Genomic DNA, 15,043 nt, shown 5'->3' with positions numbered 1-15,043 from the left:
CCTTCCTTCCTTCCTTCCTTCCTTCCTTCCTTCCTTCCTTCCTTCCTCTGTTTGTTTTTTGAGGCAGGGTTTCTGTGTAGCCACGGCTGTCCTGAAACTCATTTTGTAGATTAGACTAGACTAGAACTAAGAGATCTGCCTACCTCTTCCTCCTGGGTGATGGGATGAAAGGCATGTGCATTTTCTTAACTAGGGATTGATGGGAGAGGGCCCAGCACATCGTGAGTGGTTCCCATCCCTGGGCTGGCAGTCCTGGGTTCTATAAGGAAACAGGCTGAGCAAGCCAGGGGAAGCAAGCCAGTAAGCAACACCCCTCCATGGCCTCTGTATCAGCTTCTGCCTCCAAGTTCCTATCCTGTTTGAGTTCTGTCCTGACTTCCTTCGTTGATGAATAGCAAAATGGGAGTGTAAGCCAAATAAACCCTTTCCTCCCTACTTGCTTTTGGTCACGGCAGCAATAGAAGCCCTAAGATAGGACCATATGATTCCTGTTCTAGACTGAGAGATTTTATATTTAGTAACCATCTTTCCTGAAGGTATATGGAAGAATAGGAGAGTAGCAAGCAGAGTCCCAAGGCATTACAATCTCAGAGATCACTAAAATGGCCACAAAACAGGGTGATTCATGGGGTACTGCACACTTAACTCTTGCTCATTGGTAGGTGCCACTGAACCAGGAGGAACCTGTGAAATAACAAAGCTGTGAGTAACAAGCAATGGTGCTGGTATCACCAAGGCTCATCTAAGTCCTCTCTCATATCTACAGGAAGGTACCCAACCACTACCTGAACCCTGTCCTCAATGAGGCCTCCTTCTGTGTGCTCTTGGGCAAAGAAGCAATATTCTCAGTCTTGTCTATTGGAACAAAAGAAGAATGGTGCCCATGTTGCCTGATGAAGAGATGCAGAACTTTAATTCCAGCACTGGGAAAGAATAGGAAGGCATGTCTTTGAGTTTAAGGGCAGCTTTCTATCCACAGTGAGTAGTGAGTTCATGGCCTGCTGGGGCTATATAGTAAAACCAACACTCAAAAACGAAAATTGATACCCATGCATATCTGAATATAATTATGTCACATTCAGTCAAGTGTGTCAAGTACTCACTAAAGGTGCTTCCTACACACATAATTGATTTTTTTAAAGTATTTTAGCACAAAGCCAGGTGTGCTGGCACATGCCTTTAATCTCAGCACTTGAGTAGCAGAGGAGGTGAATCTGTATGAGTCTGAAGCCACCCTTGTCTACATAATGAGTTCCAGGCCAGCCAGGTCTACATAGTACAACTCGGTCTCAGAAAAAAACAAACAGAAATACTGTCAGTACAAACATTTGCATATCCTCTCAGAATCTATTACTTTATTTGCACGTATTTACCTATTTGTTATGCTTAATGAAGAATAATATTACATCAGGCACACTGGCACAGCCTTTAATCACAGTACTCCAGAAGCTGAGACAGGTGGAACTCTGTGAATTAGAGGCCATCCTGGTCCACACAGTGAGTTCTCAATCAGCCAGGCCTACATTGAGGGACCTTGTCCCAGGGGATAAGGTTGGTGAGGTTAACAAACAAATGTGATAATCAACACATTAGACTTTAATCAAACATTGAGTATGTTCTTAAGCAATTGTTAGGTGCTTACAATAATATTATATCAATGATAATATATCATATATGTAATATATATTCTTATGTCTAGGTATATAACCATTAATAGAGTCTCATTATTATCCATGGCTAACCTTGAACTCACAGATATATATATACACCTGCTTCTGGGGTCTGAGTGGTGAGATTAAAGGTTTTATGCTATCACAGCCCAGCCATGCTGGTTTTATTGACACCGTTTGAGTATGGATCTTGACCAGATCCTGTGAAATGAATCCCTTATTTGATAAACCCCACAGTCCAGAATCTTACACTCTAATGATAAACTTTACCCCTGCACACAACCTGACCCAATGGAGGTATTCCCAACCCCAGGTCCATCTGTTTGCACTTTTACCTCAGATCCCACTTACAGAAGACTTTCTGTTTATTTTGTTTTGTTTTTCAGAGACAAGGTTTCTCTGCATAGGCTTAGCTGCCTCAAACTCACAGTAAGCCTCCTGCTTCTACCCACAGAGGGCTCGGATTAAAGGTATGCCACACCACCACAACTGGCTAATAGAAGACTCTTTAATATTCTCCTTCCCAAATATCAACCAAGCTTTGTGTTCTCACTGGTGTCCAGTGACCTCCCTTTTTTATTCCCACCTCACACCTTCCCCAGTACCCAGAAGTGAATGAGCAAGCTGCCCAGACACTCTCTCTCTCTTTCTTCCTTCCTTTCTTTCTTTCTTTCTTTCTTTCTTTCTTTCTTTCTTTCTTTCTTTCTTTCTTTTTTCTTTTGTTTATTTGTTTTTCTTTGTTTGGTTGGTTTTCGAGACAGGGTTTCTCTGTGTAGCCTTGGTTGTCCTGTACTCTCTCTGTAGACCAGGCTGGCCTTGAACTCAGAGATTGGCCTGCCTCTGCCTTGCAGAGTGCTGGGGTTACAGGTGTGCACCGCGCACCCGGCTTTGTTTTGTTTTTCGAGACAGGGTTTCTCTATGCAGCCCTGGCTGTTCTGGAACTCAGGAACTCAGACATCCACTGGCCTCCCCACTCCCACCCTTCCCCCGCCCAGTGCTGAATTAAAGGCAGGCACCACCACCTCCCAGCCTCCCAGTCTCATTCTGAGACGCTCAGCATCACTAAGGACAAACTGATCCCAATCTGTGAACTTGCTGCAGCACAAACTCTCAAACCGCCATCCTTCCACATGGTCAGAAAAAAAGGAACAGAAAAACTAGACTAGTCCTTCTGTTTGCTGCACTTGGCCCATCAGGGGGTCCTGACAGCTCGGATTTTAAAATCCGTCAGGAGATCCAATCTCTTCTCTGCACTGCACGGTCCACCCACCCCCGCATTGCACACAGGATTACAGACAGATCACAGGTGTCTCCACCTGCAGTACTGCGATTCTTCCAGGAGGGTTGTAGCTTTGACAGATAGATCCAACGTCTCCCCTGTTGCAAATCTGTAGACATCTTAACAAATCGAACTCAGTTACAGAAGCATGCTGAGCCGTTTCAGTAAGGCAGGAGCCACATCGGAGGTTAGGTCTCGGAGCTCAGGCCTGCCTGCAAACCTTTGGAGGTACGCTCCACCTAGAGTCTGATTCACTCCCCAGCACACAGATTGTCAAATAGGAGAATCTAGTAGTCCACGACAGAGCTAGCGTACCACACAGTCTTGGCTGTGGCCTGTCTTGCCCTGACCCGCAGGCTTATGACCCCAGGGCTCCCCACCAGTGCTCCTGCATTCAGGTAGGCCCTGGACCACGTGGCGCTTACCTGGGTCTGGGGTCCTTGCTCAGCAGCCGCCATCAGACTCTGCCGGCCAGCAGGGGACAGGGACGTAGGCATCTTTGAACCAGGCATTCAGCGGGTCACACGGTGGCCTAGACTTCAGACACACCTTGGTACCAGAGGACAAGGCTCTTGTCCTTTGGCAACTCCCCGTCCTGGACTACTCAAAGTGTTACCAGTGTTCTGAGGAACTGGGAAATGCAGCCAGGAACTTTGAAAAGATTCTTTGGCCAACCTCCCTAAAAAGTCCCGCCCAACACGTTTTGCAATAATGGACGCGTCCATTTTGATTGGCTGAGCTTTAAAAAAAAAGTTTCACCACACCCCAGTCCTAGATATACCACAGCCTATAGCAAGTCACACACTCAGGAATAGTTGTCTAACCCAAAAGGGACTCAGCGGGGATTTTGTTGTTGATGGCGGTGGTAGTAGGACTGTGTATTGGTACGCCCGCTTTTTTTTTTTTTTTTCATTAAATGAAACAGAGAAAGTACATGAAGTTGGGGGGGGGTGGAGGGGGGTGGGAGGAGTTGGTGGAGAGGAAAGGAATATGATCAATATCTTGCAAGAAAAATTAAAACTTAAATTTATTCAGCCAGGGAAGATGGATGTCTCTGTGACTTAAACTAGTGTCGGGTCAGACTTTGTGTGTTGCCTGCATGTGGTTCTTTTCAAAGTTCCCGGATGGGTTGGTGGAGTAATTTCAGTCATAGTGGTGGGGGGTTCTAGTTTGCATTGAGGCCCATTAAGGCTTCCTCCTCTTGGCTGGGAGGTGGGGGACTACAGCGTAATTCCAAGTCCGGTTGTGGGTGTAGAATTGATATTCTTTGTTGTTCAGCTTTTTGTTTTTTACTGTGCAGCCCTCCTTGGCTGTCCTGGAATTTCCTCTATGTCACACGTCTGTCTACCCCTGCCTTCCAAGAGCTGAAATTAAAGGCCTGTGCCCAGTCAGAGAACCTCCCTTCTTACTCGGAAAAATGTCCCCTTTCTTCCCACTATCGGCCAAAGACTAGTTTTACTTTTTCTGGTGCTTCATCTCTTCTCATCGGTTCTCCAAACCACACCCTTTCCAGCACGAAGCTCCTTGTCTGCGTGAACTTGCTTCATGGTCTACAACAGCAGAACTTGCCGTCCCTCAGACCCATGCGTGGCTTCCCACGTTTTCCCCTGGCAGCTGCTGAGTGACTGATGGTCTTATCCGCTCAGGTTTTGGTTTTCCCTTACAAAGGCTGGGGAAATTGGCTCTGAGCTTTCTTTCTAGCACATTTCAAGATTCTTCTCTCTCTCAATCTCCCTGAGACAGGGTTTCTCTGTATAGCCCTGGCTGTCCTGGACTCACTTGATAGACCTGGCTGGCCTCAAACTCAGAGATCCACCTGCCTCAGCCTCCCTGAGTGCTGGGATTATTCTGCACCTGGCCCATTTCGTGATCTAAAAAAAATTGTTTTTCTTTCACTTTTTCTTTACATTTTTTCATTTTGTTTATGTATGCTCATGTTTGAGAATGGAGGTCAGAGGAATTGCTTATCTCCTAGCATGAAGTTGTCAGGCTTGGCGACCAGCACCTTTACCTCCTGAGCCATTCACAAGCCCCTAAGCACACCCTACCCCATAGATTTTCTTTTTAGTTACATGTGTGTTTATGAACAAGAGAGTAGGCATGTATATGTGTATGTCTGATTCCAAGAACAACAGAAATTGGAAATGAAAGTGACTGGCCGCTGTGAGCTACCAAAAGGGTACTGAGAGCCTAACTTTGTCTCAGGAAGAGAAGAAAGCATTCCTAACCGCTGGGCTATCTCTTCAGTAATGGCCCCCAACCCTGATTATTTATTTGAGACTGGGTCTTACATTGCAGCTCTGGCCATCTTAGAAGTTGCTGTAGAGCAAGCTGGCCTTGAATATGGAGATATACCCCTATCTTTGCCTCCCAAGTCCTGGGATTAAATATATGTACCCAAACATCTGTTTTTTCCTTTTTCATTTCTTTCTTTATTGGTTTGTTTAATAAGACTAAGAACCCAGAAGAGGGAACTTCAATCACTCAAGTAACAATTTACACTGAGGATAACTAAAGGGTTAGTGGAGCCGGGACCACACAAAGCCTGGACTTACACTGAAGGATAAATGTAAAGAACTGTGAAGGGACAGGTAGGTGAGAAGTGTCTGTTAGGTGGTACTTCCTCGACAGGGTTGGAGGTGAACGGGAAGATGTTCTGACTGGTGGCTGCAGGACTGAAGTTTCTAGAACCTTCCTAATGTTGTGACCCTTTTATACAGCTCCTCATTTTGTGGTGACCCCCAACCATTAAATTGTTTTTGTTGTTACTTCATAACTATAATCTTGCTGTGGTCATGAACTGTAGTGTAAATGTCTGATATGCAAGATACTTGATATGTGACCCCAAAGGGGTTGCGACCCACTAATTGAGAACCACTATTCTAGAATGTAAGCATTCTGGGCTATATGAAGACCTGCCTGTTTGTACTGGAGGTTTGGCTAAGCTGGCCTTGTTTGCCCAGTCCCTATGGAGAAAAGAAAGGTCAATCATACAGGTGTAGCAGCCTACTTGTGCCTCACCTCCTCAGCCTTACAGAGAGAAGGGATGGTCACCTGTTCCTTTGGAAGGGTCCTCAGAAGAATTCCCTCCTTGGGCGTGTACCCTTGAGAGTTAGGCTCGGAGCTGACTTCTCAGAGCAAGCCTCTCTGTTTATTCACTCAACTTTCTGGCAAGTACTCGTTGAAACAGTACTGGAGCAAAATTCATACACAAATGGGCAATTAAATCATAATCACGATAACATTATTTTTGACTACTTAGCATTTGCTTGAAAACATTTGACTAAACTCTTATTATTTATTTATATATTTGAGACAGGGTCTCTCTACATAGCTGTCCTGGAACTCCGTATGTGCACCAGGCAGACCTCAAAGTCAGAGATTTGCCTACTTCTGCCTTTACAATGCTGGGATTAAAGGTGTGCTACCACCAAGGGTGTCCCTGATCTGTCAAGACTTAGGCAAGACTGCCGTCTTAACAGATCAAGAAAGGATAATGTTGAGAACTAAAAACAGCTGAGTGTGTGTGATGGCTAAAGTTAGGTTTTAAATTTAAGTTACTGTGCTTAGGAAATCTATAAAACAGGCTGGAGACATGGCTCGGTGGTTAAGAGCACGGTTCGTTCTTCCAGAGTTCCTGAGTTCATTTCCCTGCAACTACATGGTGGCTTCTTACAAGCATCTATACTGGGATCTGATGCCCTCTTCTGGCATGCAGATGTATATGCAGATAGAGCACACATACATAATATAAATAAATACATATCAAACAAGGTTGGTTGTAGCCAATTGCACAGGACATGCATGATCATATGTAGGCAGGAGGTACTTAGTCACGAAGTATAGCAGGGTGCATGCTGGCCCTTTCTGGGTGAAGGCAGGAAGCATGTGGTGTATGCTGGCCCTTTCTGGGTGAAGGCAGGAAGGATGTGGTGTATTCTGGGCCCTGACTGGGTGAAGACAGGAAGCTTGTGGCCTTGTGCTCTTACCGTTATAAGCCTCTGACTAATGTAATGTTGTGCTGTACTCTAGGAGTCCACGTATGTATGTTTCCTAACACAGATCTTGACAGGCTGATGCTAGGTTTAAGACCTTCCCTGTTGCTACCTGTAGCACTGGAGATTTTTCCTGCCTTTTAATTCTTTAACTGGAAGAGAAACTAAAGCTTGTTTCCCATTTGGCTCCAAAATTGTGGTAATGGTCTATTCTCACTGGGGGGCATCAACATGTGTTGGTGCTCAGGAGAATGAAGTATGAGAATCAAGAGCCTGCGGCCAGCCAGGAACAGAGTGAGGTCTGTCATTTTCATTGAAGGACAAAGAAGGAAATGGACTTGGATACATGTTTTGAAGTCAAATGTCAAAATAAAGCCAAGTGTGGTGGCACTCATCTCGGTCCCAGCATTTAAGGCATTGGTTGGCAGATCTGTCAGTTAAGAGCCAGCGTAGTTGACACAGAGTTCTGGGCTAGGCAGGGCTATAAAGTGAAGACCTGTCCCAAAAAATAAAGACATTCCCACCCTGACACACACACACATGAGATTTTCAAATAATAATACAGATACTCACATGCACACATAGAAAAACAAGAAAAGCACAGAATTTGAAGAGTTACACCTCAAAAATATATGTATGCACACTCCTTTATTCCTAGCACCCTGGAGGCAGAGGCAGGCCAATCTCTGAGTTCAACCTGGCTTACAAAGTGAGTTCCAGGACAGCCAGAGCTAGAGAAATCCCATCATGAAAAACAAAAGAAACAAACAAAAGTATGTAACAGGGTTGCTGAGATGGCTCAGTGCTGAAGAGAACCTGCTCTCATAATCCTCATTAGAGAGGCTTTACCTAGCACATGATAGAAACAGATGCTGAGACCCACAGCCAAAACATTAGGTAGAGCTTGAAGAATGTTACGGAAGAGGGCAGAGTAGAGGGGACAATGAAGGACTGTAGGAGCCAGAGACACCACCAAAAAAAAAAAAAAAAAAAAAACTGTTCACAGAATCAACTGACCAGGGCTCATATGGACTCACAGAGAGTCTGGGTCAGACATAGGTCCTCTGCATGCATGTTATATTTGTGTAGCTTGGTGTTCTTGTGGGACTCCTAACAGTGAGAATGAAGGTGTCTCCGACTCTTTTCCCTGCTTTTGGGATCCTTTTCCTCCTGAGTTGCCTCATCCAGCCTTGATATGAAGGGAGGTACCTAGTCTTATAGTAACTTGTTATGCCATGTTTGGTTTATATCCCTGGGAGACCTGCTCTTTTCTGAAGGGAAACAGAGGAGGAGTGGATCTGGGGGAGGGGGAAGGGAGGAGAGAGGAACTAAGAGGAGGGAGGAGAAACTTCAGTGTGGATCTAATATATGAGAGAAGAATAATCCACTCCCACCCCCCGCAAAAAAAAAAAAAAACAAAAAAACCCCAAAAACCTGCTCTCTTGCAGAGGACCTCGGCTCTAGCACACACACACAGCACCTCACAGGCTTATGTAACTCCATTTCCAGGGAATCCAATGACTTACTTCCTTAGGTACCACACATGCACTCAGTACTCACTCATGAACACAGGTAAACACACAAAACATTTGGGCTGCACTGCAACATGAGACCTTGAGGAGCACCACAGAGCTGTTGTCCATCAAAACTAGTAAAAATCAGGGCTGGAGAGATACTCATATACAAAAATAATGAATTTAACAAAACAAAACCTATGGAAACTCAGGAGCACAGCAGAAAACCTCTGAAGAGTCCCGAAAGGTTACAGAGAGGAAAAACACATTTATTCAGGGCACTGTAACACTCAATAAAAGAGAAGTCATGCCTCATTATTAAACCACGGCCACTCTGTTCCTCCAGCATCCGAACTCCGCAACATGGAAAGCCCGCTCCATGCCACTGCAGTCAAAACCAGAGCTCCCTCTCACTTAGCTCCCTGGCATCAACACCTTGGGAACAGAAAGATGACAACAGTCCTTATCATGCCTCAATATACCAACTCGAGGAGGAAGTTTCAATGGCTGTGTCTCTCACAAAGACTACTCTCAAAACTCCTTTGTAAGGTCAGGTTCAGTCACAGGGCTGATGGTTTGCCAATGGCTGAAGCTACTCCCTACAATCTCTGCACTCAGACACCTGTGGGGTGTGCTGCTGTTTCTCCACAGAGCTACTGCTAAGTTGTTCAGAGCCTATCCCAGAATCCAAAGGTCCATGATGCACCCTAGCCCAGTGAGCACTCCACTTCTATGTACTAGAGGCGTGGATGAATGATGCTACATTTGTTTCGAAGCATTCAACACTTTGGTCCCCCTCTGATTTCAGGTGTTTATTTAGACGGCCAAGGGACGTTTTACATCACTGCTCTCCTTAGACATTTATCTAGCATGAACCTTCCTGTGTTTATACAGGCTGGAGCTACTGCAGTACACTTTGTCACACTCTCTGCATGCATATTGCTTTGCTACGACATGCACTTTCATGTGTCTAACAAAGTTGTAACTTGAATTAAAGACCCTTCCACACTCACTGCACTTAAAAGGTTTGCCATGAATTGTTAGATGTTCAATGAGCTCAGAGTTTTGGGTAAAATACTTCCCACATTCACTGCAGCAGAAAGGCTTTTCTGCAGTATGACTGTAGAAATGATTCAAAAGGCCTTCTCTGCTCCTGTATGATTTCCCACATTTGCTGCACTCAAAGGGCATCTCTCCAGTGTGAAACCGATAATGAACTTTAAGGCCTTCTCTGCTCCTGTATGATTTCCCACATTCACTGCACTTAAAAGGCATTTCTCCTGTGTGTAGTCCCTGATGAGAAATAAGGGAGATATTATGCTTGAAAGCTTTGCCACATTCACTACACCTATAGGGCTTTTCTCCAGTGTGCATTCTGAAATGCTTAATGAGAAAGGCTTTTTGGCTGAAGGATTTCCCACATTCACTGCACTGAAAAGGCTTTTCTCCGGTGTGTATCTTCCAGTGCCTATTAAGGTGAGATATACTAGTAAAGATTTTGCCGCAGTAAGTGCATTTGCAGTTCCTCTTTTCACTGTGCACAGCCTCTCCACTCTCGGTGCTCTTGGGTGGCTCCCCCACAGTGTAAGTCACCTGATGCCTGAGAAGACCTGAGGGGGTCTGGAGGATCGTCACATTGTCTGTGCTTAGTAAGGGGGTCTCAGCACAGCTCAGCATCTGCTGTTGGAGCCTGGATGAAGTAAGATCTCCTTCTGCAGACCGACTGTGCTCCAAAGGGGACGGCTCACCCTCCACTTTGATCCAACAACCTGAGCAGAGAGAAATACTGATGTAGACTGTCATGACAGAGAGCACACATTACCAACAGTGATCTTATTTCTCACACAAGAAGGGGGCTTGTTCATGGAGGGAAGGGTCCATCGCCATGATGAATTTGTCAAGTTCATAGGTTCTAGAAACCTTAGGGGCAGCAAGAACACAAGAAAGCAGTGAATCATAGGGAGGAGTGCTAGGAACCATAACCCTGCCCTCAGCAAATGGCTTTCTGCAAGCCTCAGCTGCTGGAGATGCAGGACACAGAGCAGAAGGCTGTCAAGCCCATAAGACACAGCACCTGAAGACTCCCCGTTCCAGGACCGTCCTGGGTATAGTGCACACTAACACAATAAAGGACGACCTGTGTTTCACAGTGTTGCACGGGAACAGGCCAACATACCTGTCCATAAACACGGAGTCAGGAATCTCAGTGCAGGCACAGAGAGATCTCCACAAGACTCCACCTCAGTTACGTCACGGATACCAGAGAGTTGAAGTCCTAAAATAAAATACGAGGAGTAAGAGTACCATACAACGACTGAGTGATCTTCCACCTCATAATAATCCAGGGTAAAGAAGTCTAATGAGAACAATCCTCATAAGTGTCTTGCAAGAAAAACACCAAATAATGAACCCACCAGTGGTAAAATTCCTGCCACATGCAGACACAAGGCATGTCACCAAAGACAGAACAAATACTTGGGTCACAGAAATGTTGTGTATTTGCAGTGTCACCAGCTCAGGGAGAGGTGATCACTATTGAGAATTCTGATGCCTTAGTAGTGCAAGTCATTTATCCAAGCATGTGGAAAGCATAGGCAGGAGGATCTTTGTGAGTTTCAGCCATCTTAGGCAATACAATGAGTTCCTGGTGACCTTGCCTCAGCTCAGCTTGCAAACAAATATCATCCCCTCAAACTGATTGATTTGCCTTTACTGTACTTAAGAGTGAAAACGTAGTTGTGAACCAAGCCTGTATCTATAACCTGCATTTTCAAATACAGAACAGTGGGGGAAAGACTACTCAGTTCATAGGTCAGCTTTGAGATGAATGCATCTCCCTGTAGAAAAAAAAAACAAGTCCATACAGACATGCTCTGAAAGGATGGGGGAGGTCCTTACTGAGTGAGGACACGAGTGTGAAGGCCTCCGTCATCACAGTCTGGTACAGGAGCCTTTGAGAGTCATCAAGTAGTGTCCATTCCTCCCAGGAGAAGTACACAGCCACATCCTCAAAGGACACACAGCCCTGCACAATGGGGGAAAGTTGAGTTTATATGAAGCCTGCCTGTCAGGGACTCTTGCCATCCCCAAGACAGTCGCTCCCACTTAGCTTCCTACCTCAGAGGGTACCAGGTTCTGAAGCTATTGACACCCAGTCTGTCTTCAAGGTCCCACCAACCACTCTGTTCAGCACTCAGCAAAAGCAGGCAAGTGGACATGGTGGCTTAGTTACTTCACTATGACTGTGAAGAGACACCATGACCAAGGCACCTTATAGAACAAAGAGCTTATTGGGGCTTATACTTCAGAGGGTGAGTCCATGCCCCTCATGGCAGCAGGTGTGCATGGCACTGGAGCAGTAGCTGAGAACTTACAACCTGATACACAGGTACCAGGCAGAAAGAAAGCTAACTGGGAATGGTCAGGGCTTTTGAAACCTACAAGCCCACCCCCATTGACACACCTCCTTCAAAAAGGCCATACTGTGAACCTACGGTGACGGGGGGGGGGCATGTTCACTGAAGCCACCACAGCTGCAGTCAATCCAAGCTGGAAGGATGCCATGCAATGTACCTTCTTTCTATCAGAGAATTCACATGGGCCTCTCCCAATCATCTGACTCACACAGACCATTTTGGGGTCACTGTTGTCCACTATGTCCATGGCACAAACGCCAGGAAGCCATCGGCACACACATCGGTCTTCTCACTGAGCCTCCATTTCCATCTCAGCATGCAGGCCCAGCCTTCAGCTACTGTGCTCCCCCAACTCCTGCCTTGCACTAAAGCCAGCAGTCCATGTACACCTGAGGGTTTCTCAGCATTCCCAACCCACCTCACTTCCAGGCATCCTCTCCTGTCATCACTGGAACTTTAAGTCCTCTGAATCTTAAGCCACTAGTTGATATAAATGGAAACCCGGCCATGGAATCCCTGCTGTGGATGTGGGGACCTTTCATTCTCAGCGCATGCCAGGGAAATTCAATGGAAGGACAGAGAGAATCCCAAGCAAAGAGTCCCAGGACACCATAATCTCAGAGGTCACTTATGTGAAAACTGAGGAGTGTGATTCCTGGGCATCCCCACTTACCTCTTCCTGGTTGGCAGGTTTCATTGAATACTGGGAAACCTGTAGAAAAACAAGGCTGTGAGCAACAAGCAAGGGTGTTGGTGTCTCAAAGGTTCATCCAAGTCCCCTCTCATACATGCAGTCAGGTACACCCAACTGAACCCTGGGCTCTGTCCCTTCCTGGATGCTCTTAGGCAAAAATATCAATCTCCTCAGTTTGTTATCTGAGGTTAAGAATGGCAGCCTGTCTTATTTACTATTCCATTGCTGTGAAGGGACCCCTGACCAAGGCAGCCCTTATAAAAGCATGTAAGTGGGCTGCTTATAGTTTCGTAGGGTTGGTCCATTGTTATCATGGAGGGAAGCAGGCAGGTGCGGTGCAGGCGCAGCATCGGGGACTTTACATCCTGATAGAGATGTGGGGGTTGTGGGGTGGGGTATAAGCAGACAGGCACTGGCCTCGGCTAATTCTCTCACACTTCCTCCAAGAAGGCCACACCTCCTAATCTTTCTCAAACAGTACCACTCCCTGGTGACTAAGCATTCTAACACATGAGCCTATGGGAGTCATTCTCATTCAAACTATCCCACACAGTCCTAGCTCAAAAAGATTACTGTATCAAACCCAGCACAGGCTTTTCCTGTGCACATGACCAATGCTCATCTCATGAGTTTCACAAACACACAAGTGTTTCATAATGTATTTATCTACATTCTAACATACATTTAGTTAAATATTAACATACATTCATTGAAAAGAGGAAGCTTGTGGTGGTCCTCCCCCTTAATCCTACAGAGAAAGCCTGTCTCAAAAAACCAAAAAGGATGCAGGGCAATGGGCACACCTTGAATCCCAGCATTCTGGAGGTAGAGGCAGGTGGCTCTCTGAGTGTGAGGTCATTTTTGGTCTACAGAGTGAGTTCCAGGACAGCCACGGCTACACAGTGAAACCTTGTCTCAAAAAAAACAAGAACAAAACAATTTGACAGGCATGGTTGTGTACCCCTTTAATTGTAACACTTGGAAGGCAAAGGAACGCAGACCTCTGTGAGACTGAGACCACAGAGAGCAACATAGGCCAGCCATAGTCACATGGTGATTTTAAGGGGAAAAATAGTGATAGCTAACACAGTAGATTTTACTTAAATGCTGAATGTCTCCGCAAATAAACAAATAGATAAATAAATAAAGGACTCCTTTAAATCAGAGAGGCCCGAAGTGGGAACATATATACATATCCCCCTCCCCAGAGACAGTTTTTCTGGAATTAAAAATGTGAAAAGTGTGGGCCACACCTTTAATCCAATCACTCTGGAGGATCTTTGAGAGTTTGAGGCCAGCCTGATCTACATATCTGGGTCCAGGACCGCCAGTACTACTGTTTCAAAATTAAATAATGAATGAATGAATGAAAATTCAGATATATGGAGACCAGTCTCTGCCTCTATGGTCTACAGCCCCAACTCCTGCATTAGTCCACGGGATTTACCCAAGGATTCATAGATGTCTGTCTCCATCCACATCACTTTATCCCTGCTCAATAGCCCCAGGAATGCTTGGGAAAACTGAATGCTCGAACCTCTCCTCTGTTCAAATCTTCCATGGCCAGCACCGTCTCCAAAGACAAAACTCAGCTTCTTAGGAGCACTGAGCCCTTTCCCCCATCTAAGGCCAGCAGGGGTCACTCCAGGGCTGCCATCTCTGAGCTCCGGCCCGCCCACAAGCCTGGGGAGGTACAATCCACCAGACGCTGTGAGTCAGAAAGGATCATTCTCTAGCACACAGATGTCAAAACCATAATCTCGTCCACCGATGTCCTACACCCGGGGACACGAGGGCCTGCCCTGCTGGCTCCCGATCCAGATCTCAGCGCTCTAGAACTCAGGGAGGTGGGCGATCAGGAGTCACTCACCTGGGGCAGGGCTCCACCCGCAGCCTCCACAATCACCATGGGGCTCCACAGCATGGTGGGGCCCTGGGACGTAGCCATCCCTGCTCGAAGCCTGGATCAGACCCCTCAGGTCGTCGCAAACGTCAGATCCGTTTCCCTGATGGAGGACAAACGCTTCTAACTCTCCCGTTTTCCTTCCATGGACAACGCAGATGAAACGAGTTTTCTGTGAACCATACTGACGGGTCCAGGAAGTTACAAAGAAGCTCCTTCAACCAAAGCCCAAAGTCCCGCCCAACGGTTTCTTGCAGTCAAAGAAATGCCCGTTTTCATTGGCTAAGGTCCTTGCAATGTTTTCTGGGCAATGTAGTTTAGACAGGATCAAACGTCTGCTATCTGGACACAACTGCCCAGATGGAGGAAAATCAGTGTCCGTGAAGACTACCGTAATTATAGACCCGCCACTATTTTCTACCTGAAGTGAGTTGGGTGTGGACTAGAAATAGTAGAGGCTGAGCTACAAGACCGAGCGTGCTGGAACTTTTTAAATGACAGAACTGCACGCAGAGGCAGGTAGCTCTGTATTTTAGAAGCCAGCCTGTGAGAGTGTGTTCCAGGCCAGGCAG

General features: G+C 46.1%; 1 protein-coding gene across 1 annotated transcript in view; it reads right to left on the bottom strand.

Moving 5' to 3' along the window:
* The window catches only part of LOC129687660 (zinc finger protein 773-like), a 19,522-nt gene extending 4,823 nt beyond the window's left edge, over positions 1-14,699 (bottom strand). Inside the window, exons 1-5 of the mRNA XM_055622155.1 lie at positions 14,439-14,699; positions 12,548-12,586; positions 11,357-11,483; positions 10,635-10,733; positions 10,052-10,227 (exon numbers count right to left, since the gene is read on the bottom strand). Of these exons, the coding sequence (XP_055478130.1) occupies positions 10,052-10,227; positions 10,635-10,733; positions 11,357-11,483; positions 12,548-12,586; positions 14,439-14,516 (519 nt within the window). The 5' untranslated portion in view covers positions 14,517-14,699. The remainder of the gene's footprint in view (positions 1-10,051; positions 10,228-10,634; positions 10,734-11,356; positions 11,484-12,547; positions 12,587-14,438) is intronic.
* Positions 14,700-15,043: the final 344 nt, after the last annotated feature.

The sequence above is a fragment of the Psammomys obesus genome, unplaced genomic scaffold (genome assembly GCF_907164565.1).
Source record: "Psammomys obesus unplaced genomic scaffold, mPsaObe1.curated_primary_1811, whole genome shotgun sequence".
NCBI classification, from domain to species: domain Eukaryota; kingdom Metazoa; phylum Chordata; class Mammalia; order Rodentia; family Muridae; genus Psammomys; species Psammomys obesus.
Note: the sequence above shows the minus strand (reverse complement) of the source record. Positions and strands in the feature narration are given on the sequence as shown.